The following is a 25,581-nucleotide window of genomic DNA, read 5'->3' on the forward strand; positions in this document are numbered from 1 at the left end:
GTGAGCCACCGTGCCCGGACTTGCTGGTTTTTGAGACAGGGTTTCGCTCTGTTGCCCAGGCTGGAGTGTAGTGGAGCGATCTTGGCTCACTGCAGCCTCATCTCCCCGGGTTCAAGTGATTCTCCTGCTTCAGCCTCCTAAGTAGCTGGGATTACAGGCGCCCGCCACCACGCCCAACTAATTTTTGTATTTTTAGTAGAAATGGGGTTTTACCATGTTGGCCAGGCTGGTCTCGAACTGCTGACTTCAAGTGATCTACCCGCTTCAGCCTCCCAAAGTGCTGGGATTACATGCGTGAGCCACCCTTCCTGGCTGCCACTAAAGTTTTAGAAAAAGTTATTTTCCTTTTTGTGTGGGCTGTAGGCCATTGTCTACCCAGTCCACAATTTCTATAAACCCTGGGACTGCACACAGCAAAATTCCATCCACGCCATGCTGATGAATTTTGGGCTTACGACCTTCATGGTTTTAGGCTTCACTTTGTTCAGATTGTGTCATTTTACACATTAAGAAACTGAGTTCCAAAGAAGCTCTTTGTGCATGGGGTCAGTGAACGTGAAGGCACAAGGGGTGGATTCAGCCCTCATGACTGCAGCCCATGAACTCCTTCCCACCAAGCTCATCATCAGAAACTTGTAGCATTTTGGGCGTGAGATACAAAAACCTTAGCTTAGTACCTGTGACAGTGGCAAAGACTAGCAATTTCATATTGTGGAATTGACAGTCTTAGGGTTATTTTCCAGATAGGGAAATTATATTATCTATTTTATTGCAAGAAAACTTTGCGTGTTTAAGAATTTTTCAGGCCAGGTGCAGTGGCTCACACCTGAAATCCCAGCACTTTGGGGGGCCGAGGCAGGAAGATCACTTGAGGCCAGGAGTTTGAGGCCAGCCTGGCCAACATGGTGAAACCCCGTCTCTAACAAAAAATACCAAAATTAGCTGGGCGTGGTGGCGGGCACCTGTAGTCCCAGCTACGCGGGAGACTGAGGTACGAGAATCACTTGAACCCAGGAGGTGGAGGCTGCAGTGAGTCGTGATCATGCCACTGCACTCTAGCCTAGGGAACAGAACAAGACTCAGTATCAAAAAAAAAAAAAAAAAAAAAAAAAAGGAATGCACAGAAAGGATGGCAGAATTTTAAAAACATATGAAAAAGCCCAGGTTACATTTGTTGTCCTCTTTCCTTCAACTGATTTGATGCTTCAACTTCTTTTTACGCTACATATGTAAAGAATGCATCTTATTTCCCCTCATCTACCTTGATTGAGGCAGAAAAATGGATAAACAGCAAATGCTGTGGCAAATATCCATCCAAAGTGGTAATTATTGCATCATTATATTCGCTATTTTACCTGTCATGTACCATTAGAAGGTAACAAGATCATTGTCAGTCAAAGATGGGGGAGATAATTAGAGTATCTATAGGTTAACAGGAAATCAAATTGGTGCTGGTACCCATCAGTGCCGAGGAGCTGGGCGTAATTAGGGGGAAAATATGCAAAGGGTGAGATGAATGAAGCCCTGGGGATTAAATACCGTGGCTGATTTGAGAGTTTGACTCTCCTATGTTCTGACATGGCAGATGGCGACGTCAAAATACATGTACAATTGCAGCAGTGAAAAATAGCAAAGCAAGGCGCCACTGCTACTGTCTGCAGGGTCCTGAGAAGTGCCTGAATTGGAAAAACACAGTGTTTATCTTGTTTTCCAATCCACTGGGTTTTTCTTCCTTATTTTGTCCAGTTTGGAGTCAGGTATTAACATAGGAAAACAGGGCTGAGTGAAATGGGCTTTTATTCAAGAAGTCCCTGCTCTGCCCAGATTAGCGGATGTCTGCAACTGGACCGCCTTCTCCGTGCCCTTTTCTCACCCTGGACTGACTTTTCCAGGGCTTTGGACACACTTCTCAGATGCCCCTGTGAAACCACAGGAGTCCACAGCACTCGCCAGCCACAGACCTGCCCCACAATTTCTGAACATTTCTATCTGATTCCCATTCAGCAGCTACCCAGATCTTGCTAACTGGAACTGCTTTTGCTTTTTCCTTAGTAACATACAAACACCCATGCAAACAATCTCATCCAAATAGCAATTTCATCAGGTCGATACAAGAAAATTTAACAATTTTTTTTTTTTTTTACATCATGGAAAAAAAAAAAAAACCAGATTTTAGAGGACAGGGAGACTGCAAACTGATGAGACTACACCACATAATTAAAAGAGAGAAAAAGCCAAGACAGGAAAAAAAAAAAATCTGGAAGGTCTTAAGTAACATAAGACTGACTGAGTCCACAGATACTGAAATACAATGGAATGAGCAAGCAAAAACTGTTGTCACAGGCCCTGGGTCAGATTTCTCATCACTGCTGGAAAAGCAAACACTTTCGCTGACTTTTGAAGTAGCTCAGAGGCACAAACAGAACTGGCTAACGTGGCCCACATGGTACAAACGTCTATGAAATCCAGAAGTACCTGACTTTTACAGCATTTTGGACATACAAAAAATGAACAGAACACCCCCCCCCCCCCCCGGCAAAACAACAACAACAACAACAAAACCAACCACAAGCAACTGTGTGGGGTGCAAATGTTTACAGTAACGAATTGGTGAGACACTAACCGAGTTGGGTAGGGTGGTCAGCCACGGCAGGTGAGCCTTCTGTTCTCATGCAGGCTGGGTTCGAGGTATTTCTTTTCACGAGCCCGGTCTTGTACAGGGATGGCTTCCTCCCTAAGGTAATGATGGTCACCTCACACAAACAAGCAGCTGGAAGCTTAGTTCACATTTTTTAATAACATGGCACAGTTTACATTACACAAGAAGGCTCCGCCGATGAGAACATGCTGAAGATTCAGTTGCTTCACTTTTCTTTTCACATAGGATCTAGAAAGGACTTTATTACATACAGGATAAACAGCAAAAAGGTCCGTATAGAACAATCTCTTTACAATACTGAAAGCTACCACTACAGTTCCAGTGTACATATTCCTTGGATTTTTTTTTTTTTTAGTTGTTGTCGTTAAAAAAAAAAAAAAAAAAACAAAATAACAAAATAACAAAAAAAAAAACACCGCACAACATCTGGAGTTCACAAAATCTGAAGCTCACAACTAAACCTTCAGTTTACTACTAAAATAGATCTCTCTGCTTATTAGAAACAATGGTCTGTAGTTAACTTTTTTTTTTTTTTTTTGCAAAAACAGGATAACAACGTCAGATAGCACTTTAATATACTAGAAGACCAAATGGAACTAATTTTATTTCATACATATATTTTACAGTCCAGTAGACAAGATATATTGTATTTCTCTGCTAGTAAAGTCATATTCTCTCCAAATATGTAGACAAGAGGCTTAATGTATTATAAAAGTATTATGAAGAGACATTAAGATTGATGCAAACTCAAAAAACACACTCACACACAAGACTTTTTTTCTGCCATCTTTCACCCTCTAACTCGCGATGGCTCCACAAGGTTGACCTGTTACGGCTATTCCCAGACTTGATCACCAGCTGGAATACAGTGCGTCACATCGGGAAACGTGCACCTTACATCGGTCAGTTATTGAATACAGTGAAAACATATCCATCATCTGAGAAAACTTGAAGCTTTCTTTCAGGATCTGTTTGGGTGTAAGTAAATCTCATTACAAAACAGGAAGTGTGTACAGGTATGAAATAGGACACACTAAAAAAGGCATGGTTCTCACATGAGGTGTGTGTGAAGTCACTGGCGACCTGTGTGTGTCTGACAGACACCACCACCCGTCCCCTGATTTTGGCATCTGGCGAATCCCACCCTCCCTGGCACTGGTTGCTCATGTCCTCAGTTACCTCTCCGGGGCTGCACTTTTCCCCAGAGCCCACAAGCGGCAACTTCAGATGCTAAGTTCCAGCCTGGGGTCCAATTTGCAAAATAGGATGTTTCTCCGTTTGAAAAAAAACAAGCAAGGAAAACAGAGTCATATCACGTAAGCGCTTGTTCAGGGAAAATATGACCTTAAGTATGTTGTAAATGGATTTGAAAAGGCTCCTTTGAGTTAGGCGGGCTTTTGTGAAAAGCCCGAACATTCATTGCATAGTTGAAGGGTTTAGCTGTCTATAACAATATATGGGAACACAGCCTTAGCCGACTGTGTTCACTGATATTAAGTAAGTTTGCAAGTAGCACATTTTAAGAAGTATTAATGTATTATGTTACTTAATCTTTATCTATTTACATTTGTACAAAGTAAAGCTTTCATCTTACCCTTTTGCATATATGAACCATTAGCTCATGAAGCAATCTCTTTTTACATAACTATGTACACTGTCTGTCTTCCCACCTCATCTGAAAGAATTCTGCATGACGGATGGCGTGGACTTCTCCCCCCGCCCCCCCAAAATTGTCATCCAATTGGTGTGTGTTGTCATCTTCACTGTTTTGGTTCAAATCAAAAAGTTTTATACGAGAAAGAAAAAGTAGGAGACGTGAGAACATATGACTGGGCTAAAAGATCTGAAAAATCTCAACATATAATATACAAAACATTTCAAAATGTGCAGAGTCTATACATTTTTTACAAGGGGAAGAGGTGGGGCTTCCCCGCCCCCGCAGTCTATGTGAGCCGTGCAGGAGTTCTGTCTCTCAAGTCTGGCCTGGTGTCTGCCTAGGGTTTCTTCTTCCTCATTCGTGCTCCTGTTCTCGGCTTATCGGGCCTCGATATCCTTCAGCGTGTGGGAAGGGGGCCTCTCCCTTATCTCTGCGGACAGAGGAGTCGTCCTTCTGGGAGAGACCGGGCGGCCCCCCAGCGTGGAGATGAGCGGGGGAGGTGCGCTCAGCGCTGCTGTCGGAGGCGTCTTGTTGAGGAGTCCGTTCTGGTGGCCCGCGGTGGGGCTGATGCGGGGATAGTGCATGCTGGGGAGTCCCGGGGTGATGAGGCTGGGGTGGGGGAGGTGTCCATCGAGGGAGGCGGGGTGCACGGAGTGGAGCCGCGTGTGCTCGTAGTCTTCTCTGAGCATGTGCAAGCGCTCCCGCTCGTCCAGGTGACCTCCCCGCTCGTGCTCCCGCCGAGGGTCCACAGACAGCGGGTGGTGGTGGTGGTGGTGGTGGTGGCTGTAGTCGTGAGGCTCCCGGTCCCTGAAGGAGCGGTCGGCTTCGTACAGCCGGGGAGTCGAGAGCCGGTGGAGCGGGTCGTTCCTTAGCAGAAAGTCCCTGCCCAGCGGGTCTCTCCGGTGAATGTCAAGTTCTCGGTAAGGATCCCTCAAGGGGTCCCGGATGGGGTCCCAGTGGAAAGAAGGGTACGGGAAGCGCTCTCCGCCCGGGAGGGGGCTGATGCCCATGAAGGGGGTCATCATGCGAGTCCTGTCCAGGCTGCTGATGCTGTTCATGGGGTGAATGCCCGTCACCCCCACCGTCATGGGCATTGAGGCCAGGGGCCCTGGGTGCACGCTGGACGAGGAGTTGGGAGGCGGCGGCTCCGAGGCCCGGTGGGTCTGCGGGGCCTCTGGAGGCAGGTCGTGGTCTTCCTTCCGCTCCTCCTTCACCTTGACCTCGGAGCTCTTCTTGGGGTTCTCGTAGGCCGGCTCACCCTTGCGCGGCTCGGCCTCCCGGCTCGAGGTGCTGTTGGGCCTGGCACTCTCCACCACCGGGGTCCGCACGTAGGGAGATGGCACCCGGGCCAGCTGCTTGGCCTCTTCGCCCGCGGCGCGCCCCTCGTGGCCGTGCCCGTCCTTCTCGGGCAGGTGGCCCTCTTTCGCCTTGTGCTCGTCGGCGGCCAGGTCCTTGCGGGATTCCGAGTGGTCTCTCTCCCTCTCTTTGGGTTTGTCCTTCTCCCGAGCCTCAGTGTTCAGATGAGCCCGGATCTGGTCAGTGGAGCTGCGGGTATGTCCCAGGGCATTCACCGGGAGGATAGGTGCTGGTGAAGGGTGGCTGGAGTGTCTCTTCTCGACGCTTTCCCTGGGGGAGAGAGGGGAAGACAAGGACGCAGATGAAATGAAACCGCGAGTCGGCCGAGCCAGGGGCTGCGGGTGAAATGGTGGTGTGAAGAGGACAGGCTGGGGGCTGCTTCCCATGGTCGCCAAGGCAGCGGCCATGCCCTGGGCAGGGCAGAGCCAGCCACCCTCATCCTACTTACCTAGATTTTAGAGGAAGCTTAATGGGGGAGACGGACCAGGGATGAGGGTGAGGGGGAGTCTGCCGGGAGCAAGAATCTCTCTGCATGTAAGAGCCTCAGCCAAGAGCACAGAAGAGCTTCCAGGAAGCCAAGATGGCTGCATGCGGTCAATAAGGCAGTGATGCGGCAATTCAGCCCCACTGTCTGGACGCTCAGGATTGTCTAGTGTTAAGAATCACGTTTTAAGAGCCCAACGCCCGCCAAGTATCACTTTTCTTCCAACTTTGCAACACAGAGCCAGTGGAAGGAAGGGTTCAACGTCAGTGTCACAGAAGTCTCTTGCTCCTTACAAGGACAAGTGACCAGTTTCAGAGCAAAGAACGTGGATATGGAGCCATCTCCAAGACACAGCATGTGAGAGAGGCTCAAAAGGAAGTCACAGCTGGAGGACTTTTGGGTTGCAAAGAGCACTTGTGCACCAGATGGGATAAGAAAGCCAAAGTCTGATGAGAAGACCGAGGGAAGGCAGTAGGAAAAGCAGGTCCCTAAACACAAAACCTCATGAGGACATTGAAAACAATTTTAGAGAGCAGCTGTGAGTGAAAACGCGAGACAAGAATTTTAGAGACCTGTCTTGGATGGGGGCTCAAGAGTATTGGGCAGAAAATGCAAAAACAAATACAATGACAATAAGGTAAAACTTGAGTTAAAACCAAGACCAGGCAAATCTTACAGATGGCGCCAAGACAGATATGGCAAAGTTGAGGAGAGCGGCAGCCTGCCACGCTGGCTTGGTGCTGGTGTGCAAGGATCAGAGGACCACAGTGAGAGAATTCAGGAGGCTCCCGTATAAGGGCTGTTTCCTGCCCACATGCAGAGAAGAAGAGTAACTTTTAAGGGAAGTATGGAAGAAGAGTACATTTTATTTATTAAGCTTCCTGACTTTAATCCAAGAGGCCATTTTGACGCCATCCAGAGAAACACGCAAAGGGCTGGTGGCCACATCCTGCACTGCACCTAGTGACAGGCTGTGTACGGAAAGCTGGCGGCCTAGGGTCGGCCACATTAGGTTGCTATGCGTGCCTCATTTCGGCAGTTCACAGCTCAGAGCTGAATGTCAGAAACGTTCCTCCCAGTGGTTAAGAAATTGTTATCATACTGCCTTGAAGGAAAATTTGTCTTTTTCTTTTATCAGTCAGCATAATGGCCTCTGATGAGTATCTACTAATCTGCCGCATTCAGAGCCTGCAAAGCTGAATTCTTTGAAATTACTAGGATATACACACACACACACACACATACACGGTATACAAAGAAAAGAAACATTAAAGATTTGGATCAAAATTGAATCTTAAGTACTGCAAGGAAATTGGGATTAGGTATTTTCTGTCAGGCATATTTGTGCATTCCTTATCAGTTCATTTAAACTGAAAATAGCCTAAAGAAAGAAAAAAGGAGACATTTTGTCAAGAATGCGTATGATATTCTTTGGAAAAAAATACTGCAAGACATTCCCTCTTTAACACTACTTTTTTTTCTAGGCATGGGTTACCAAGTGCAGAGACAATGGTTAACAAAATTATCCACTAGTGAAACCAAAACCAAACCAAAACTGCTTGTCGACGTTTCTCTACATCTAGGTGAGTAAAATCGTATTAGTCATCTGTGAGCCCCAGGCTTTGAGTTTGAACAAAATTTGAGAAAAATATGATGAGGCAATGCAAACATGGCTTTCTAAAAGAAAACAAAAAGAAGAAAAGAGCGAGAAAAACCTATGGATGGTTTAATGGACTGCACGGACTTGAAAGCAAATATGGAATTGATTCATGCTGTGTGTGTCTGGCCCAAAGCTCCAACTCCCTGTCTGCTAGAGAAAGAGTTCTGTTTGGACACGCTAACGGGGTCTTAGGACGTGCTGATGTATAACTGCGACTGAGACAGGAATCTGTTGCTAGCTCTGCTATCTCCTACCGTCACCATATGCTACGGGCCATGGGGACTGCGAGGGGCTGCGGGCACTGGCTGTGGGGATGAGCTGAGGCTACCGGGGTGGCTAAAGCACGAGGCTGGGACAGGGAGGGTGGGCGGCCGGTTCCACTGGTACTTGGCACAGAGCAGGCTCCCCCGTGGGGACTCGAGAGCGGTTTCTTTCCGTACCTTTCTTTGTCATCTTTACTAACAGATGAGTCTCGTTTATCTACATCTCTATCTCTGTCATGAGCTGCAGCGGACGCGCTGCGCTCCAGCTCCCCTGGCTTCAGCCAGGGCGGAGGGGTCGGGAACGACGGAGGCGTTCGGTGCAGCCGGTTCCAGGGTTCGTGAGGGTTGCTAAAGTTCTGCACACTGGGGCCATCCTTGTGGCCGAACATTGAGTTGGGTGCTGAAATGGTGAAGTGGAGAACAAAAAGGTTTAAGAGAAATTATATAATCTGCTGTAATGAAGGTACTTACCAAAAAACTTTTAACAGCATTCAGAGTTAAAATGAATACATATTATTGGGAGCTGGAAAAGGAAAGGAGATTAACAAATTCATTAGAGGAAGTCTTGTCCTACACTGGAGAGGTAGCTCTCAGCTTTCTTTTTCTTTTTAAAACCAAAAGCAAAGGTGGGGGCAGGGAAAATTAAAAAGGAAAAGGGACCAAATGGGTATTGAGATAACCTAATTCAACGTATCTGGTGCATGCATAAGTTCCAGGCATGCAGAAGGGTGTGTTATGATGGTGGGATTTGGATTAATAACTCTAAATTAATTCAGAGTAGAAGTCACCGTCTCCTCTACCCACCGCGGCCCTCTCAAGTGTCACCAGAGACCAGACAGGACCTTGCCCTCAACAGACACACCGGTCTCCCTGATGTATTTTAAATAAAGACCGACCTGTGATGGTATGCTTAGAGACACGTTTTAGCTCTTCCTGTACCCGGAATATATGGTATGTGGCATGAAAGAAAATAATTTGCATATCCAGCGACTAAATACTAATGTTCAGAACGTGAGATGGGGTTGTAATTCTTCTCCTAATCGAGGTGGGCTTTTTTAATAGTAGAAAACTGCAAAGTCCTCCTAGATGATGGAGAATAAAATGTTGCCAAATCTTGATTATCCCAAGCCTGGTGCTGTCTTACTGCTATTTTTCATTGTGCTTTTTTCAATTCCACGAATGCCATGGGCAAGATGAAATGTAACTACTGCTTTCATTTCTAATGTGAGTTGCAGCCAAAATCTTGGAGAGCAGAGATGGGATGTGGATGAAACTCTGAACTTGAGTAAACTCTCTGTGGTTATCAATGACACTGCCGTTCCTGCCCCTCAGAACTGGAGAGCCACAGGGGGCCGCCCTCACAGTGGTGGCTCTGCACGCTTCCACCTCACCCCACTGTGAAGGCCTGCTGCTTTTGCAGTGATATAATTTACACTGGTCCCCCTCTAGAGCATAGTTTTCCTTTTCTCTAGAAAGGTCTGGAGCCATATGCGGATCACAGGAGATAAAAAGTCCAAGGCAGATTTTTAAAAGTTAGAGGTACTCACTAACGGAAGGATTTCCAAGTCCCCCGAAGGCATTGCCACCAACGGCTGCTAGGCCTGTGAATGTAGACGGCCGATTAAAAGGCTCTGCAAACAGGATGGGGAAGAAGGAAATGGTCAGGGGCTGTGCTGAGAGGGGAACCCAGAACTTCCTGGGAGCGGGGCGATGCGGGATCCCTGCCCTCTCTACACCCCCACCTGGCCTGTCCCACTTCTCCTACCGGATGGTGTAAAAGGTTTTCATCACACTTGGATTTAGGCACTGGGTTAGCAAAATCTTTCTGAGGGCTCTAATTCCACAACTGTGCATTTTGCATTACTCTTCCTTTGCCCAGTGGGGACACTACTCAAGCCAGGGTGTACAACTTGCCTTCCTGCCCAGTCTCGCCTCTGCCAGAAGTAACCTCTGCAGGTTTTAACAGAACAGAAAGGAGGTGGCATCTGAATCCATGGTGAAACTCTGAAGGCACGCCTACGATATGCCCTGATGTTGTGCAAGGCAATGCCTGCATCTGCCTGTACACTTTGCAGATGGGATCGAATATGCAAAGGCCACACAAAGCATGCACCTTCACTAGGAAGAGACTCATTCATCGGGGCAGTGACATGTGGAATAGCACCTCTCCATAACATCAGCTTGTGTTTCTTTCCGCTTCCTAGAGGTGACCTTCGCTACGGGGCAAGAGCTCACCATCTTCTTCCAAAGGGCAGGAACAGGCTGTTGTAAACTGGGATTCCCTGAGATACCAAGGGATGGCTCTCACCCACTGCACCATGGTAAGCTCAGGAAGAACCACTGCTGAGCACAGCTCCACTACCGAAAGAATGTGGTGTGAGGGATGACATCTGGAAGCTGGATGGCATGTATTGAAACTCCTAAGAGAGTACCATCTCCTGCCTAAGTGGTAAGCGGGGTATCTGGGACTCCCACCAGTTTGCCTGGAGGTGCAGTGGAAGCATGGTAAACACAGCAGGGTTGCCTGAAGCACACACTTCAGTTCCCATGACTTTGGGTGACTCACCTAGGTGGGCAGCGGGGTTGAGGAAGTTGCTGTGATGAGGAGGTGGCCCAAAAGGGGTCCCAGTTGGGTGTGCAGCACCTGTTAAGTCAAACATAACAAAACCAGAGTTTAAAAAAGCCAACTTCGAAGATGCAACCAGCTTCTACTTGCTTAAGGGCCCCATGAGAAAAAATGTTCAACGGAGGTCATGGCTAAAGTCCACCCAGGCCCCTGCAGGCAAGACACGGGGTAAAAGAAAATGTTGTGTTTTTTTTGGAAGCAGAAAATCAATCATCCCTTTTTCACTTTCCCAGCATGGCTGGCCACCACCAAAAAGAGGTATTTCTTTTTAAAGCCGATGACACACAGTATTACAAAGACAGCAGTAACTCCCCTGGGTCATGGGAGGAGGGGAGGTTTCATAACCAAGTAAATTTGGAGAAATACTGGATTAAAAAGAGCTAAGCCAAGTTTCTTTACTGAAGGACTTCTTAGAGCCGTTAATAAGCTTATAGGCTCCTTCATTCTCTAAGAGGGGAACATTTCGTCACGGAATCCTTTCCTCATAGACTGAGTATCTTGGAGGACCAAGTTTTCGCTTTGAGAAACACTGTTCCAGACACCCAGCCCGTTACCATCCCTGGCTCAGGAGGGGTGGTCCTTGGCTACGCTGCCCTGGGGCCTTGCAGAATCCCTTCTCTTGAAGAATATGTTAGTTCGCATGCAGCCACTTCGAAGGATACTATAAGGCCCAACTCTATAAAACTCATTGTTGTGAGTTACATTAGGTTGTAGGAGATGAAGTCCTCTGATGTCTCTCAACTTTCAATGCCAGGAAAAGCCGGTTGATTCTTCTGTTTTGGGGCACTGAAAATGTTACAACTGACTCACAGGTTTTTGCTTTGCCTGCCCGGGAGCTCAGGTCTAATTTAGTGGTTTCCTTCAGTTTTCCCTTGATCCACATTTCCTCCTCTACTCTGTATTTTGCCTAATGTGTATTTCTTGAAGATGCCTCTATTCCTGTTCTTGAAGGAAGCCAGGAAAGGAAGGAAGGAGAGAGAGAGAGTGTGCAAATGTGAATTAGGGAAGGACATTTCTAAAGGCTTAGGGTGCCAAATGGCCTTGTTAATATGAGGCCACTTACTAGCTAAGGAGGCTAGCTCCCTGGAAGGCAGGCTTTGTCCTAGATGAGAGATTTGCCAAGGTCATCTGAAGAAGTCTCTAGTTTATATTCATGGGATTAGCACCCAAAAGCAAGACGAAAATGGCTGGATTTCTTAAGTATGTACAAGTTATACACATCAGTTACAAGGTTCACCAAATAACCATTTTGGGCAGAATCCCATACTGCTTATCCTAAAGAAGGTTACATTCTAGAATGGAAGTATAAACAGGGCCTGGATAAAGAATTTAGGAATAACTGTTCCATAATCCTTTGCATTTTGTCTAAGTTCCTATAAACAAATATAAATTCCTTTAGGAAGATGGATTAAACGTAGGGGTCATTGCTGTCTGCACTCTGTTAACTCAATTTATGTTTTGGACTGCTGTTCCCTGGGCTGCAAAAGTCTTGTGGCCTGGGTTTGGAGAGGAAGCCACACAGTACAGAAGGAACATCATCCCGGTCCCGGTAGCTCAGGATTGGAAGACACCTGAGGGGTTATCTATCCAGTCCTGCACGCTGGCTTATTTTCCACCTGGGAAGTGTAAGAATGATACCCCGCCTCCACAAAGTGAACATATTCCAGGATATTCATCAGGCATTAGCAGTGTTGTCGGCTAAATAAAATTTTGGCCACATACTGTCTGTGTAGTGCAAGCTAATTAATGCTTCAATGAAGACCAGAGCTTTGCTGAGCCCAGGGCCCCCAGGGGTGCCTTGCAGTTTCAGAATTATTGAAGCAAAAGAAGCCAATTCATCCACTTGGCTCAAATGGAAGCCAGAGAGAAATCTATTTCTCTCCAAAAATCGCTCTGAATGTAGCCCTGTCTCAGAGCCTAGGTGCCATGGTAACAGAGCCTTCAAATATGTCCCTAGACAGCACTGACAGAGAAAAACCTGAGACCTTAGCAAATTCCATCTACCCTCCAGGGGGATTCACTTGCTTTGCTAGCAAGGCCTATTATAATGATGATTTCTTGCAATGTGGGTGCTTCTCTCTTCTTGCACCGAAGAGCCAGAGGTCCACCCACAGTGAGTCTTGAATAAAAGCCTGGGGTGGCAGCTGGCAGGAAGGCTGTGAGACTTGTCCCATAAGGATCAGAAATGGGGAGCCCCTTGACCGCTTACGACCAGAAGAATAAATTCTGCTTAGCACAGTGGGTATGAAGTTATTAGCAGAATGAGCTCAATGCCATCATTTTTAAGTGTTAACTGAGCAGAGCTCTGTGTGCCAGAAATTACGCTTAAAAAAGCTTTAAAGAAGACAGAATGACAAGAAACTCTTGATACCAAGAGGGCTGTTCTCATCCACCACACAGTCCTTACAGCCGCTGCCTTTTGTTTGTACCTGGAGCAGGAATGAGCATAATCGTCACTCTCTACCTCACCCCTTCCACACGCACGCTTGACAGTGTGTATTCTCAGAGGTTAAATGAATTACAGATCTGATGAACAGGTCACTTGGGTGTTTATGCTGTTTCCTAAATTTCTTCCATCGCTTTAACCAACCAGACAATAGTATTATGTTTTGTAGCAGAGAAAACCAGCAACTGAGTGGCCCACCCTCCCTTATCACAGACCACACTCCTGGCAACTGCCTTAATCGTCTTTCTTTATCCTCAGGACTTTAAAACACAGCATGACTGAGCATCCTGGTGCAACATTACAGTGCTCTGCGGGCACCATATTAAGGGCGACCGCATCCTTCTATAATTCCTGGCATTGTTTCCTTCCCATCTGCCCTTGCAAGCCTTCTGATCTTTCTCAATAGCAATTGACATGCTTGTGAGTTATACCGGTTTAATATAGAAGCAAATAATGAACCGAAGCGATGTGAATCCCTGTAAGGGAAAGATGATCTCTGCTTCCTCCTTTAATGAAAGAGTGTATCAATGAAGATTCCCAACCTGCTGGATGTGCTGCGATGTTGCCTTGGAAGCTGGCATACATTGTATTTTTGAAGGTGGTGATTGAGCGGCGGCTCAGAGCCCAAACCTCATTTATTTAGTTACCTGAGAACCACATTTCTCAGCTCTGCTCCCCCACCCAAACCCACACTCACCAGCGGCAGAGAACAAAGTTGAAGGCCGTGCCAGGTCATGGGGGTGGTGGATGGCTCCAAAGAGACTGGGGCCTGGAGGGCGGCTCAGGAACTCAGGTTTCAGTCCGAAGTCCAGCTTATGTGGGTCTGACTGCATCTGTTTCTATACAGCAAGGGGGACAGTAAGGATCCCAAGGCCAACAGCAAGGAAGAAAGGTGTTAGTGAAGAGCTGAAGCTGGAGACTGTGAACGGTGCACTCGGGTTCAAGTTTACAAACACTGTGAGAGAAAGCAGCTACCCAAAAACCATTTCACCCTCAAATGTCAGATCTGCAGGCCGGTAGTGCCTGTTACACCAGAAATGTCTAGTGACAACACTAGTGTTTGGTCTGGTTTTTTCTTTTTTTTTTTTTTTTTGAGACGGAGTCTCCCTCACTCTGCCGCCCAGGCTGGAGTGCACTGGTGTGATCTCGGCTCACTGCAACCTCTGCCTCCCAGGTCCAAACGATTCTCCTGCCTCAGCTTCCCAAGTAGCTGGGATTACAGGTGCCTCCCAGCACGCCTAGTTAATTTTTGTATTTTTTGTGGATATGGGGTTTCACCATGATGGCCAGAGTGGTCTCAAACTCCTGACCTCAAGTGATCCGCCCACCTCGGTCTCCCAAAGTGCTAGGATTACAGGTGTGAGCCACCGCGCCCAGCTATGTTTGGTCTTTAAGGTTAATGGCTTGAGAAATGAAACCATATCCTATTTATGGAGACTGCCACCACTCCCAAAGTAGTTCAGTGTTTTGCTATAAAGGCCCATTTTAGTAAGATTTAAAATAATGGTGTCTTAATGCTCATTTTATTAGGAATTCTGCATGAATAATCTGCTGTATAAATTAATTGTTTAATGACTCTTTGCCATACTCTAATAGATCACAGTTCATTAGTAACTGAAAGTTATGCAGAAATATTTGCATGTCTATAAGCTTTCAAATGATTATTGTTCTATAATAAATAAAAAAAGAAAAAGTAGGAATATTAACTTAACTAATAGAGGCCCTATCTCTTCCTTCTACCTGTAATTACCTGAGGAAGGTGGGGGGGTCCGTCCAGACAAGTAAACCATAATCCCAGCACTTTGGGAGGCCAAGGCGGGCTGACTGCCTGAGCTCAGGAGTTGAAGAGCAGCCTGGGCAACATGGTGAAACCCTGTCTCTACTAAAATGCAAAAAATCAGCTGGGCCTGGTGGTACGTGCCTGTAGTCCCAGCTACTGGGGAGGCTGAGGCACGAGAATTGCTTGAACCTGGGAGGCAGAGGTTGCTGTGACCGAGGCTATCTCCAAAGAAAAAAAAAAAAAAAGACTCGTGTGTGAAGTCCTTATCATGGACAGAAATCACTGTTTCCTCTTCTTTATGCATCCTCAGGCTAATCTTTCTGCCCACCATCCTCTTAGGCAGCAGAAATTGGTTCATAATCTTCATCTCAATCTTCCCCTGGCATCATTCTCTAGGCTAGAGGCCCTCACACCAGCATGATTTCAAAGCTGCCCCACCTCCTTGTTTCTTGACAGCTTTCTCTTTGAACTGGCTTCACACCTCCTCGGATAAGCACTGCTCCCAAGGCCTGGGGTCCTGGGACTTGAAGCTTCCAGTTGACGTTCCCTGGCTATGATCTTGACTTTCCCTCGCTATGAACTCTTTCCCATCCAGTCTCCTGGGTTTTCAGCCCCTTTAGCCCCATTCTAGCCTCAGCTCAATCTCTCTCATGTCCTGAGGGATCCTTGCCCGGCTGTACAACAGCAAAGCCCCATCAGGGGGCATCTATATTGACAGAACATGGCATGAGGGTCTGAGACAGGGAAGTCTGCTATTCCCTTACTGCTGAAGGCAACGTCCCACTCATCCATCACCCCCACTGAAAGCGAAAGCTACCCGTGCTCCTCCAGCTGGAACTGACACCACCCATTAAGAGAGCACACACACTTTCCTCACTGTTTACACACACACTGATCCTCATTACTGAACTCTAAGCAACTAGACGCCAGGAAGAACGCGTGCCCCCAGCTCGGCACAGTAAGGAACTTGCAGGCGTAGGCTCTTTCGATAAATACTGGGTAAGCGACTATAAGAATGCGTAAAGGAACGTTACAGAGAAAGGGAAGATGCAATCTCTGCTCAGATCTACAGGGAACGCTATAATGAAAGTCCCGCCAGCAAGTCATAGCCAAGCCTCAAAACCAAGCTTCTAATTCACTATGAATCTATACAATTCTTTTGAGGACCTCCTTTAATTTGGTGGCCAAATTATTTAGTGCTAATATTGCATGGTACATAGCACAGTTCCATTAACCACAACTTAGGGCCATGAAGCAAAATGGAGCTTGGGGATTACAAGCAGTTTGCTGAAAAGGGAAGATGAACGAAGTTATCTCATGTTCAAGAGGTCTTTCTAATTGAATTGGGATAATGAACGTTTAAGTCACTGGGGACCCTTTTATGGGAAAGAAGTTGCTAAAGTGGCATGTGCAACATCCCTCATCGCTTTTAACCAAAGAAGTTACAAGGAAGATGTGCTTTACCTACCGTTCCACTAACCACATCAACCAGAACAAAAACTGAATTGAACTAATCATCAAAATCTAGTCAGCTCTTCAAAGCATACGCATTTTCTAGGATAGACCACAAGACTTCCAATTAAACTTCCCCTAACGATAAAGTACAAGTGAGCCAAACTCACTGCTGGCATGTTATAAGAAAGAGCAGGTATCTGACAACCAAAGCAAAGTATCTTAGTGACCTCATTGATTGAGGTTTGCATCTTAACTTTTAACTGGGTTGTTTTATTTTTTATGTATTCATTTTTTTTTTTTTAAAGAAATGGGGTCTTGCTATGTTGCCCAGGCTGGACGAAACTCCCAGGCTCAAGGGGTTCTCCTGCCTCAGCCTCTGGAGAGGCTGGAACTTGGGTGGTTTTATTTTAAAAATCATATAACCCTTTTAAAAACATTTCTCTTCTGTGATGAAGAGCTCTATCTTCTGGCTCACTGGTCTCCTGTATTTCTTTCATGAGAGCTCCCAAATGCTGGTAGGACTAAAAGCTTGTTCGTGAAGAAATGGATTAAGTGAAGCTTATTGGAGTTATCTGATTGCTTGTTTGCTCCTGTTTTTACGGGCATGGTAACATAGCCTGTAAATATCCAGACTGTAAAATACAGACTTGTCAGTTACTTTGTTTCCTAAGCGAAGTGCTGATGCTGTATCCAGGGACTCGCAGAAGTTCTCGATCTCTCCCCTACTGAGTCATAAAGGCTCTAGCAGAACATGGAATATATTCATCCCTATGATGAAAATATAGACGAAAAGGAAAAACCATCTTTGGACAGCAAGGTAACTGGCCAGAACGCGGCTCCTGCAAGTCCTGACTGTATTCCAGCCCCCGGCACTGACCATCAACAGGACCAATGACAGTTCAGTGGCATCGTCTTCATATAGGGCATACGTGACTCTACTGTTTCCCCACAGCCAAAAAATGAAAAGAATGCAGCAGTCACTATTTTTACAAAAACCCAAACCCAACATTCATTTGTAGCTCTTCCCAGATGCAAAGTATTTTGTGTATTCTAATTTTTGGTCACTACAATTTTATTTCCAAAAGCTTTATTTTAGCATTTAATCCATATTCAAGCCCTTTGGATCAATAAAATGACAAAATTATAAAAAAGGGGAACCCCAGGGCATTATCAGTTTGCTTTTGTTTTGTAATTTCACTGGTGGTTTCCCTAATTAATAGATTTCTGAGCTGGCTGCTGTGGCTTGCACTATAATCCCAGCTACTTGGGAGGCTGAGGCGGGAGAACTGCTTGGGGCCGGGAGTCTGAGACCAGCCTGGGCAACACAGTGAGACCCTCCATCTCTACAAAAACAATCAAGAAATTAGCCAAGTATGGTGGTATATGCCTAAAGTCCCAGCTGCTTGGGAGACTGAGGTGGGAGGATCACATCAGCCCAGGAGTTCAAGGCTGTGGTGAGCTATGACTGTCCCCCTGTACTCCAGCCTGGGCAACAGAATGAGACCCTGACTCTAGGGGGGGCGAAAAAAAACAGTTAAGACTTCTGAGTAGCTTTTCCAAGGGGGCTTGATCCTTCCTAACTATGGGTCTGTAAGATGTATTTTAAATGCCTCGTTAATCAGGTTCTCCCGAGCACATCACACACTCACATGCCCATCCCATTCTTCCTATACCAGGAAGGTCGGACTGACCTTGACTTTCTGTTGGTGGTGGTAAATCTGCCAGGCGATGTGAACATGCATAGCACACCACTTCCCTGGTTTCTGGAACAAGAAAGAGCAACGTGGTTAGGAGGAAGACATTTCAGAGAAAACCACCTTCAATTTTCCCAAAGCTTTCAGCAGATTTTGGCTGCAGAGGCTTTTTTCATGAAACAAGAGTGCTTTGTACTCTCCAAGTGCTTTTCCATCAGCAGCTCTCCAGTGCCCAGTCATAAGGGAGTCACAGCCAGCTCCCCCTCTTTCCCCACGTGGGCTTGCTACTCAGAAAACCACATTGACAAGGACCTCCCCGGTTAGCAAGGACAAGATGGCAAAAGCCTGAATCCCACTCTGTGTCTCTTCTCTTTCTTTTCTGGTGCCAGCTGGCAGACCTGGTAGAGTGGGAAGCCCTACTTAACAAATGCTGCCATGCTATAATGCAAATCAGCTGTTCAGAAGAGCTCATTAGTGAATGTCTGTGAGTCAAATCAAAATAAGAGAGGGTACAGAACCTGTCCTAACCGCCCCCAAGACTGTGGTTGTTTTTAACCCCCAAAGTGGTACAAAGAAATTCGCATTTTGACTGAAGCCCAGTTACCATAAATGCTAAGAGTCAACTACTCATTCATGTTGGTGGGCACTGTTCCTACGTTTAAAAAAAGAAAAGAAACAAAGAGAAGAATTCCTTCCTTCCTATTCTCTAGGCCTCTGCAGACCTCAAGTCCATCCTCCACCCTGTGGGGTTGAATTTGAATCAATTATCTCTCCAATTATTTCATGTCTTGCTTTATAAGGAGTGGAGTACTGTGAGTATATTCTCTTCTACCAGTCAGCGGGCAGGGACCACCTCTTCACTTCATTTCTGCTAAGTTATCTACCCATAAGCTCGGGGTGCGTGCTCAGTAACTACTGGATACATGAGAAGAAAACACAGCCTCATTCTACATCGGCGAAGAACAAAAGCTTCTGGTTTCTACAGTATGAGGTTATTGCCGAAAATATATACTTAAATGCAAGTCTGGGTCAGTTCTTTTCTCTTGCAATGAAATTATTCATTGAATAATTTGAAATCACAAATAATATACTGCCTCACCTAAGTGATGACACATTCTCCTTTTTCCCCTGGAGAAATCAAATTATCTGATTATATGCCCTAGAAATGAGTTATGTATAGTAAGAAATCTGCTGTCCATCCATCTTCTGTCCAACAATTCATCACGTCTGTCTTACCCCCAACCACCAGGATTCATTCAGAGGTCATCACACTGGCCACTCTCCAGACCTCGAGAACAATTTGCTTTAAGCAAGATGTTAAGAAACCAAATGCTTATAGTATCTCCTTCCTGCACCTTAAAAGGAGGTCAAATGGCTATGGCAAGTCAATGCCACCTAGTACAGAAAGAGGGAGCCACCAGCCAAAATAAACAGACCCAGCTACATATTTTCTAAGTGCGTGAGAGACTAACTTCAGCCTACAGCTTAAGTCTTTCCCCTTAAGTTCCAACTAGTCAAACCTTTTTCCAGAACTGCTAAGAAGAGATCAGACTCAGTTGACTTTTCTCTGTTGTAGAGAGAAAAAAGCCAATGGCCTCCAATGGTCAAAGCAAAACGATTTAGGCCATTTTCAATCACACTACCTGAAAAACCCAATCACCGTCATTCCGATGTCTTATTCCAACATTTCTATGGCTTATTTCCTTGTAATAGACTTGTATTTTTAACCCACAGGGAGTCAAATAGAGGTTGCAAAACAGTTCTATAAGAAGCTTTCTTACCCTTAACATAGGTCTGAAAGGATCTGTCAACTGTGAAGAGAAAATGACAACTTGGTTACATGCCTGTCACTCAAACAATTGCTCTAATTAACAAATTTGTAGTGCTTCATTAGGAGGGGAAATTAAAATGTTAGAATTTTACTTTTAAATGAAGTCCTTTTAGAGAATAATTAACCCATTTTCACACTATCAAAAGTGCCAAGTGTCCCCTCCCCCACTTCACAAGCCTTGGTACATCTACGCTGACAAGCCCCTGTACAAGTTTAATCAATAGCAATGTGCCCTCTGGCAATGTGATTTGCTCACATCACACACCAGGAGTTTCACTGTTCTGAGCTCCAACCACACTGGGTAGGTCTGAGGCAGAATGGCCTTCAGACCCCAGGCTTTTACAGCTGTAGTACAGCTCTGCTAACTGGTATCTGGGGAGAGGTGTTCTTTCCATCCATCCATCCAGAAGAATTAGGCTGTCTTTACCAATACCCTTACATTGATGACTTTACATTATTTATAGGTATTAGACATTTTCCAGAAGTTCACTACACATCATGACATACTTACATAGTTGAGTCATTTTAAACTTCTATCTAACTCTGGTTATCAATTTCTGACTGCCCTTATGTAGGTAAAAAGACAATATTGTTAAAGATGTTTTCATATTTCGTGTAAAGATGACTATAAATAACAATCAATGAGGCAAGATTATATCTATCGTATAACTTCAAATTCCTTTTTTGGAAGCAGGCAGTGGTAATAAATTATGAATAAACAACATAACCAAAGCATAATGGATATTTTATTTAGCTCTAGAGTACAAAAGGATCCCTAGCACATTAAAAATAGAGGGCCAAAGAGCCGTGCAGTACAATAACTTCCTGACCCCAGGCAAGGGGGGGATGTGTAGCCTGACTTCCAGGAAGAAAAGCACCTTAGTGCTTTTCCATTCAAAACCTTCTGTAGCTACTTCATTTGTGTAAGACAATTTAAGGAGACCATAGAAAGAGAAGATGGGTTAAGTAAAAAGTATACAAGCTGACACTGTCCGATTTCTGGGCTCAGACCATAACTCATTCCTCTTTTCTCCCATTGGCAAGTCGGTCTCTTTGTGTCCTACGCTCGCAGTGAGCAGCAGAGACTGTTTTCTAAGAGTCATTGGCATTTTCTTCCACAAACTGGAAGAACAGCTGAAACAGCAGCTCGCTCAAAGGAGCTACGGAAGATGCGAGCACTGGGCTGGCCGTCCCGTGCAAACACACACCCCCTGGTGTTACCTGAGACCAAGCCTGACTTTGCACGTACCCTCGGGTCCTTTTGTAGTAAAGTGTGTGGGACTGTCCCAGGCCGAGCAGCGACATCGATAGGGTTGGATGTCTACAAATTAATTAGACCACAGCTTACTTAGGAAGCACAAAACAGGTGACACGAAAGCAAGATCCTTCCCTCCTCCTAAAGGAGAGAAGCCAAACTTCATTTGTTTGTTTCCTTCTGAAATGCAAGATTCATTTTTCTCAAGGACCACACATGCTCTTTCTCAAAGGGGCCTGACCACAGCTTGCTCTCTCCAGCAATGGCATCTAAAAGCAGAGAGAGGTCCCCAGAACATTTCACTGCAGTAAAAAGCACAGGACCAAAAAAGAGAAGCAACAAACGTAAATGCTGTCCTGGAACTCCTCTTCCTCCAAATGAACCCATGGCAGGGACTGCCACTGGTTTTTTTTTTTTTTTTTTAATCACCAAACATTCCAAGAAATGCTTAAGTGAACATTATTATAATTGGCAGGATCAGGTGTTTCTCATCAGAATAACTGAAAGTACAGACATTAAGCTCTCAGTTTTAACTGGTAGACAATAACAAGGAATTACACTCAGTAATTACTCATTAGCAGTGGTGGAAATGGGACAAGAGAACCTAATTTAGGGACCTTGCGGATCTGCTCTTCGATGATTTCTAAAGCAATTCTGCTTGCTCTTACCTATTCCCACCAACATTCTCAAATATTACTCATATTAACCTTATCTGTGAGCTTCTGTCCTTTGAATTAGCAACAATACAAAGCGTACTTTGGGCGCAATCACTGCTTTCTAGTGGGAAAGGATTCAGGAGACACCACCAGTTATTTTATTGAAGAAATCACAACTTCTATGAACACCCCCCACGCCAGGATGTTAAACTTGTCGGGAAAAAGAGCTCAAGTTTAGGCACGAAGCTTGCCTACAAGGAGAAGGGGGGAATAAAGAATGAAAGAAAGAAAAGCAATCAGCTGCAGTACAACTAACAATTAAGCTGGAGTTGTTAACAGCCTGATTTGCATACATATGAAGAACTCCACTAATGAACTGCAATCTACATATTCAATCAGGACGATGGCCTGGAAAGGCCTATTTCAACACCAGGAGAGACACTTTCTTGCCCAGATGTAGTTTTCTGTGTGATTGGATAATTGTGAGTGAGGGACATAGTCTAATTTATTAAATGACCTACCAGTCTGCTTGGGGAGGCCCCAGAGATTTGGTGCAACCTAGAGGGGACAGGCCCGGGTCTGAGGAAGTAGTAAAGTGCAGACTGGGGGAAGGAGTTTAAAATCACCATCATTTTATCTCCAGATAGGAGGTGTTTAACGAGGCCGTCATAAAAGCCCAGTGTATCAGTAACCTTGCATATAGGCTGCAATTCAATGGCGGCAAATTCAATAGATGAACTGAATTCAATGCAATTCAATGCAGGTGATTTTGAAGGGGAGGGGGACCCCCACCTCTAATGCCTTTTAATTCTTTTCCTGTGCCTAGTTTTAATGCAACACCTCTTTGGAAATGCAGTTACGTGCTTATCCTGGAAAACTCTGGCCCAAAACTGTGTTTTACCTTAGAAATGAGATGGGGGGAAAAGAAAAAGGAAAACTCAATGACACACAGCATAATATCTTCAAGTCTGAGAATACAGACTTGTTACCCACATGACAGTATGACTCTTTTTATTTTTGTGTGAAAGTAAAATAGAAACTGTAAGTATATTTAAAAAGATAGTGTTTCCAGAATGACTCTTCAATATTGACCTTTACAGACAGCTGTAGCCAACGTTGGACAGCATTATCACTGACTAGGTGGAAGAGAATTTAACTGTTATCAAGGATGAAAGGTTAATTTCACTCTAGGATGTTAGTAACTGATGACAAAGTCTTGGCCTTGGCCAGTGGAACCATGGCAGGGCTGGGATGGCTGAGAGAGAGAGAGGGAGAAAGAAAGGAGGACCAAAATGGTAGGCGACCACCCCACTGCGGGCAGACCCTGTTAGCAGCCGATGGGGTTGGCAAGAGAAATGAGGGAGAATGAGAGAAGAATTCGTAGGATACAATTTTAGTTGTGGGACCTTTATCCCCACTTCTACTGAAGTAAATAAGGACTCAGCTTTGTCTTTACTAATTACATATACTTGAAGCCTTTATCCCCACTTCTACTAAAATCAATAAGGACCCAGCTTTGTGTCTTTACTGATTACATATATCTGAAGAACAACCTGGCACACATGTGTCTGATATGTCATAGAATTCCTGACCAGAAGCTATGTCCACGATATTGGTAGTAAAAAAAATAAATATAATGTATATTTTGAAGAGCACAAGAAATCTTAGCTTAACTGAGATTACGTGGGTAGTACAGTTTGAAAATTGAATTTTCACGGCCATTTAAAACCAGATGGACTCGGAAGAAAAAAAAAAAAAAGGCTCACTCTAATCCCAGTGGTCACTTAGGACCTGATTAATGAGTCACTGCGCAGGCAAGAGGACGCAGAACTTCCTGCATGCCCGGCCCCGGGACGCCACTTAGACACATGCCTGTGTGTTTTCACTGTGAGGTTTCTTACCTTCGGCTGAAATGCTCCTTGTAGTGAACCAAAAGGGCCAGTGGGCGGGATCATAGGGGGGATGCCCGACACTGCAGGAGGATAGGAATGGAAGAGCTGTGGCCAAAGATGGAGAGGGGGGAAAAAGATTTTAGTAGGAGGCAAGTGACATATTCAAATTCCCGTCCCATTGAAAGACATCGACATGAGCAAGCCAAGTAATCTCAGTTTGATGCTATTAGTCAAGAAGCCATGATGGGATGATCACACAGATGCGCCATGAATGTGTAACTTCAAAAGTTAAAAGTAGTTCAGGATCAATCAGCCAGCAAATGACGTCCTGGGTGAGGGCATCATTAGAAAGGGAGCTTTTCTAATTATTAATTGTTAAATCAGAAGTCCTAAATGATTGGAGATTTTAATGCATTTCAAAAACAGGAGGGACTCTGAGCCAAATAAGATGCCCAGAAAATTACAAGTTAATTAGGGGGGAAAAAAAGGCAGAAAAAAGAAAAAAAAAAAAGGGAAGAAAAAGAAGTCTTCATGAGTGCCAGGATTTTATACCATTAAAACTCGATTAGTACTTTTAGACTTTTAATAGTGTGAGGAAATGAGAACATATTCACAATCCTTGCTTCATTAGGCTGTTGTAGAAGTGGCAGTTCCAGAGGACAATTTAATTCTCTCATCTAAAATAATGACAAATATGTGTGAAAGGGTAAAATAAAACGACTCGATGTATACTTTAAATGGAGCTGCCAATTGGCCTAGAAGATGGATTCTAGTTGCACAGAAATAACCCGAGTCTGGAATATCACTATCGAGCTTTCACTTGCTCTTGTTTAAGTCTCAGGTGCTTAAAGCACTTCTGTATGAACATATGAAATCTGAATTTTTATGGCCACTTCTCAACGGTTTCTGCTATTAAATGAACAAGCTCTTTGGAGGATACTCAAGCCAAGCCCTTCACGTAGGAGTCCACTCTATGATGGTAACAGAATGAGTCTGAATGAAGACTATGAATTTTCCTCAATCAACAGTCTATAAAAGGACACAATTGAGGAAAGACATACAGAGAGAAGGCAATGCAAAGACATCTTTCCTTCCTTCTAAAAATTTAATCTTTTTGAGGTCCTATTGGTCTGGTTCCATTTACTGTGATCAAGCCACCATACAAATATTTTAAAGAATGCCCCACCCTCGTGGTTGTTTATTATGTCAAAATTACAACAGTAATTGAAGCTCTTCCTCGTAAAGTATTTGTGTCAGTTATTTTTGGTAATTCACATTTTGCAATCCCATTTTCAGAGCACGTCCTTTTTCTGTTGGTCTTTATTTCATTTTGCTCCCTTCAATGATGCAGCAAAGTTTTTCAGACTAATTGATATTGAACTAAATCCACTTAAATAGTGATTGCAAGCCAAGTGCCCTCATTTAAAACTACTTTTAAGTCTAAAATTGTGTTTTAGATACTTGAGTGCATTGCATCTTAATTCCCCTTATAATGTCCTAATCCCCAAAGCAGGGGAGACTGAGTACTTCATATGTTATCCACTGTAACTCCTAATATGAAATAACTCTCCCACAGTACACTGAATAAAGCTGAGTAATTAAATACATGCCACAGTAAAACACACTCAGATCTCTATACTCTGCCTCCAGGTGGGCATTTTCCCTTTAAGTTTACAATTTAAAAATTGGATGTTCTTACCACTTTCTTTTTGTTTTATTCCATTACTGACCTCTTAGAACATAAATATAGCTGATCATTCCTCCCCCTGACTAAAAACCTGAAGCGCCTAATAATACATACACTTTCCAAAAATTCAGGCCTCCAGGCTTATTCTCCATCTTCGGCCTAGGACTGTAGAATATGCAT

General features: G+C 44.8%; 1 protein-coding gene across 7 annotated transcripts in view; it reads right to left on the bottom strand.

Moving 5' to 3' along the window:
- Positions 1–3,174: 3,174 nt before the first annotated feature.
- Positions 3,175–25,581, bottom strand: part of AUTS2 (activator of transcription and developmental regulator AUTS2) — a 1,198,864-nt gene continuing 1,176,457 nt past the window's right edge. For 4 of the 7 annotated variants that reach the window (XM_003895905.5, XM_017956231.3, XM_017956232.3 and 1 more), the window contains 9 exons: positions 23,724–23,819; positions 21,161–21,232; positions 19,862–19,891; positions 18,078–18,149; positions 13,849–13,990; positions 10,646–10,723; positions 9,627–9,710; positions 8,257–8,479; positions 3,175–5,942 (listed from right to left, as the gene is read on the bottom strand). In XM_003895905.5, coding sequence (XP_003895954.2) covers positions 4,694–5,942; positions 8,257–8,479; positions 9,627–9,710; positions 10,646–10,723; positions 13,849–13,990; positions 18,078–18,149; positions 19,862–19,891; positions 21,161–21,232; positions 23,724–23,819 — 2,046 coding nt within the window. In that variant the 3' untranslated portion in view covers positions 3,175–4,693. The remainder of the gene's footprint in view (positions 5,943–8,256; positions 8,480–9,626; positions 9,711–10,645; positions 10,724–13,848; positions 13,991–18,077; positions 18,150–19,861; positions 19,892–21,160; positions 21,233–23,723; positions 23,820–25,581) is intronic. The other 3 variants (XM_021935193.2, XM_021935192.2, XM_017956233.3) reach the window with 2 other exon arrangements.

Source organism: Papio anubis, chromosome 4 (genome assembly GCF_008728515.1).
Source record: "Papio anubis isolate 15944 chromosome 4, Panubis1.0, whole genome shotgun sequence".
Lineage (NCBI taxonomy): Eukaryota > Metazoa > Chordata > Mammalia > Primates > Cercopithecidae > Papio > Papio anubis.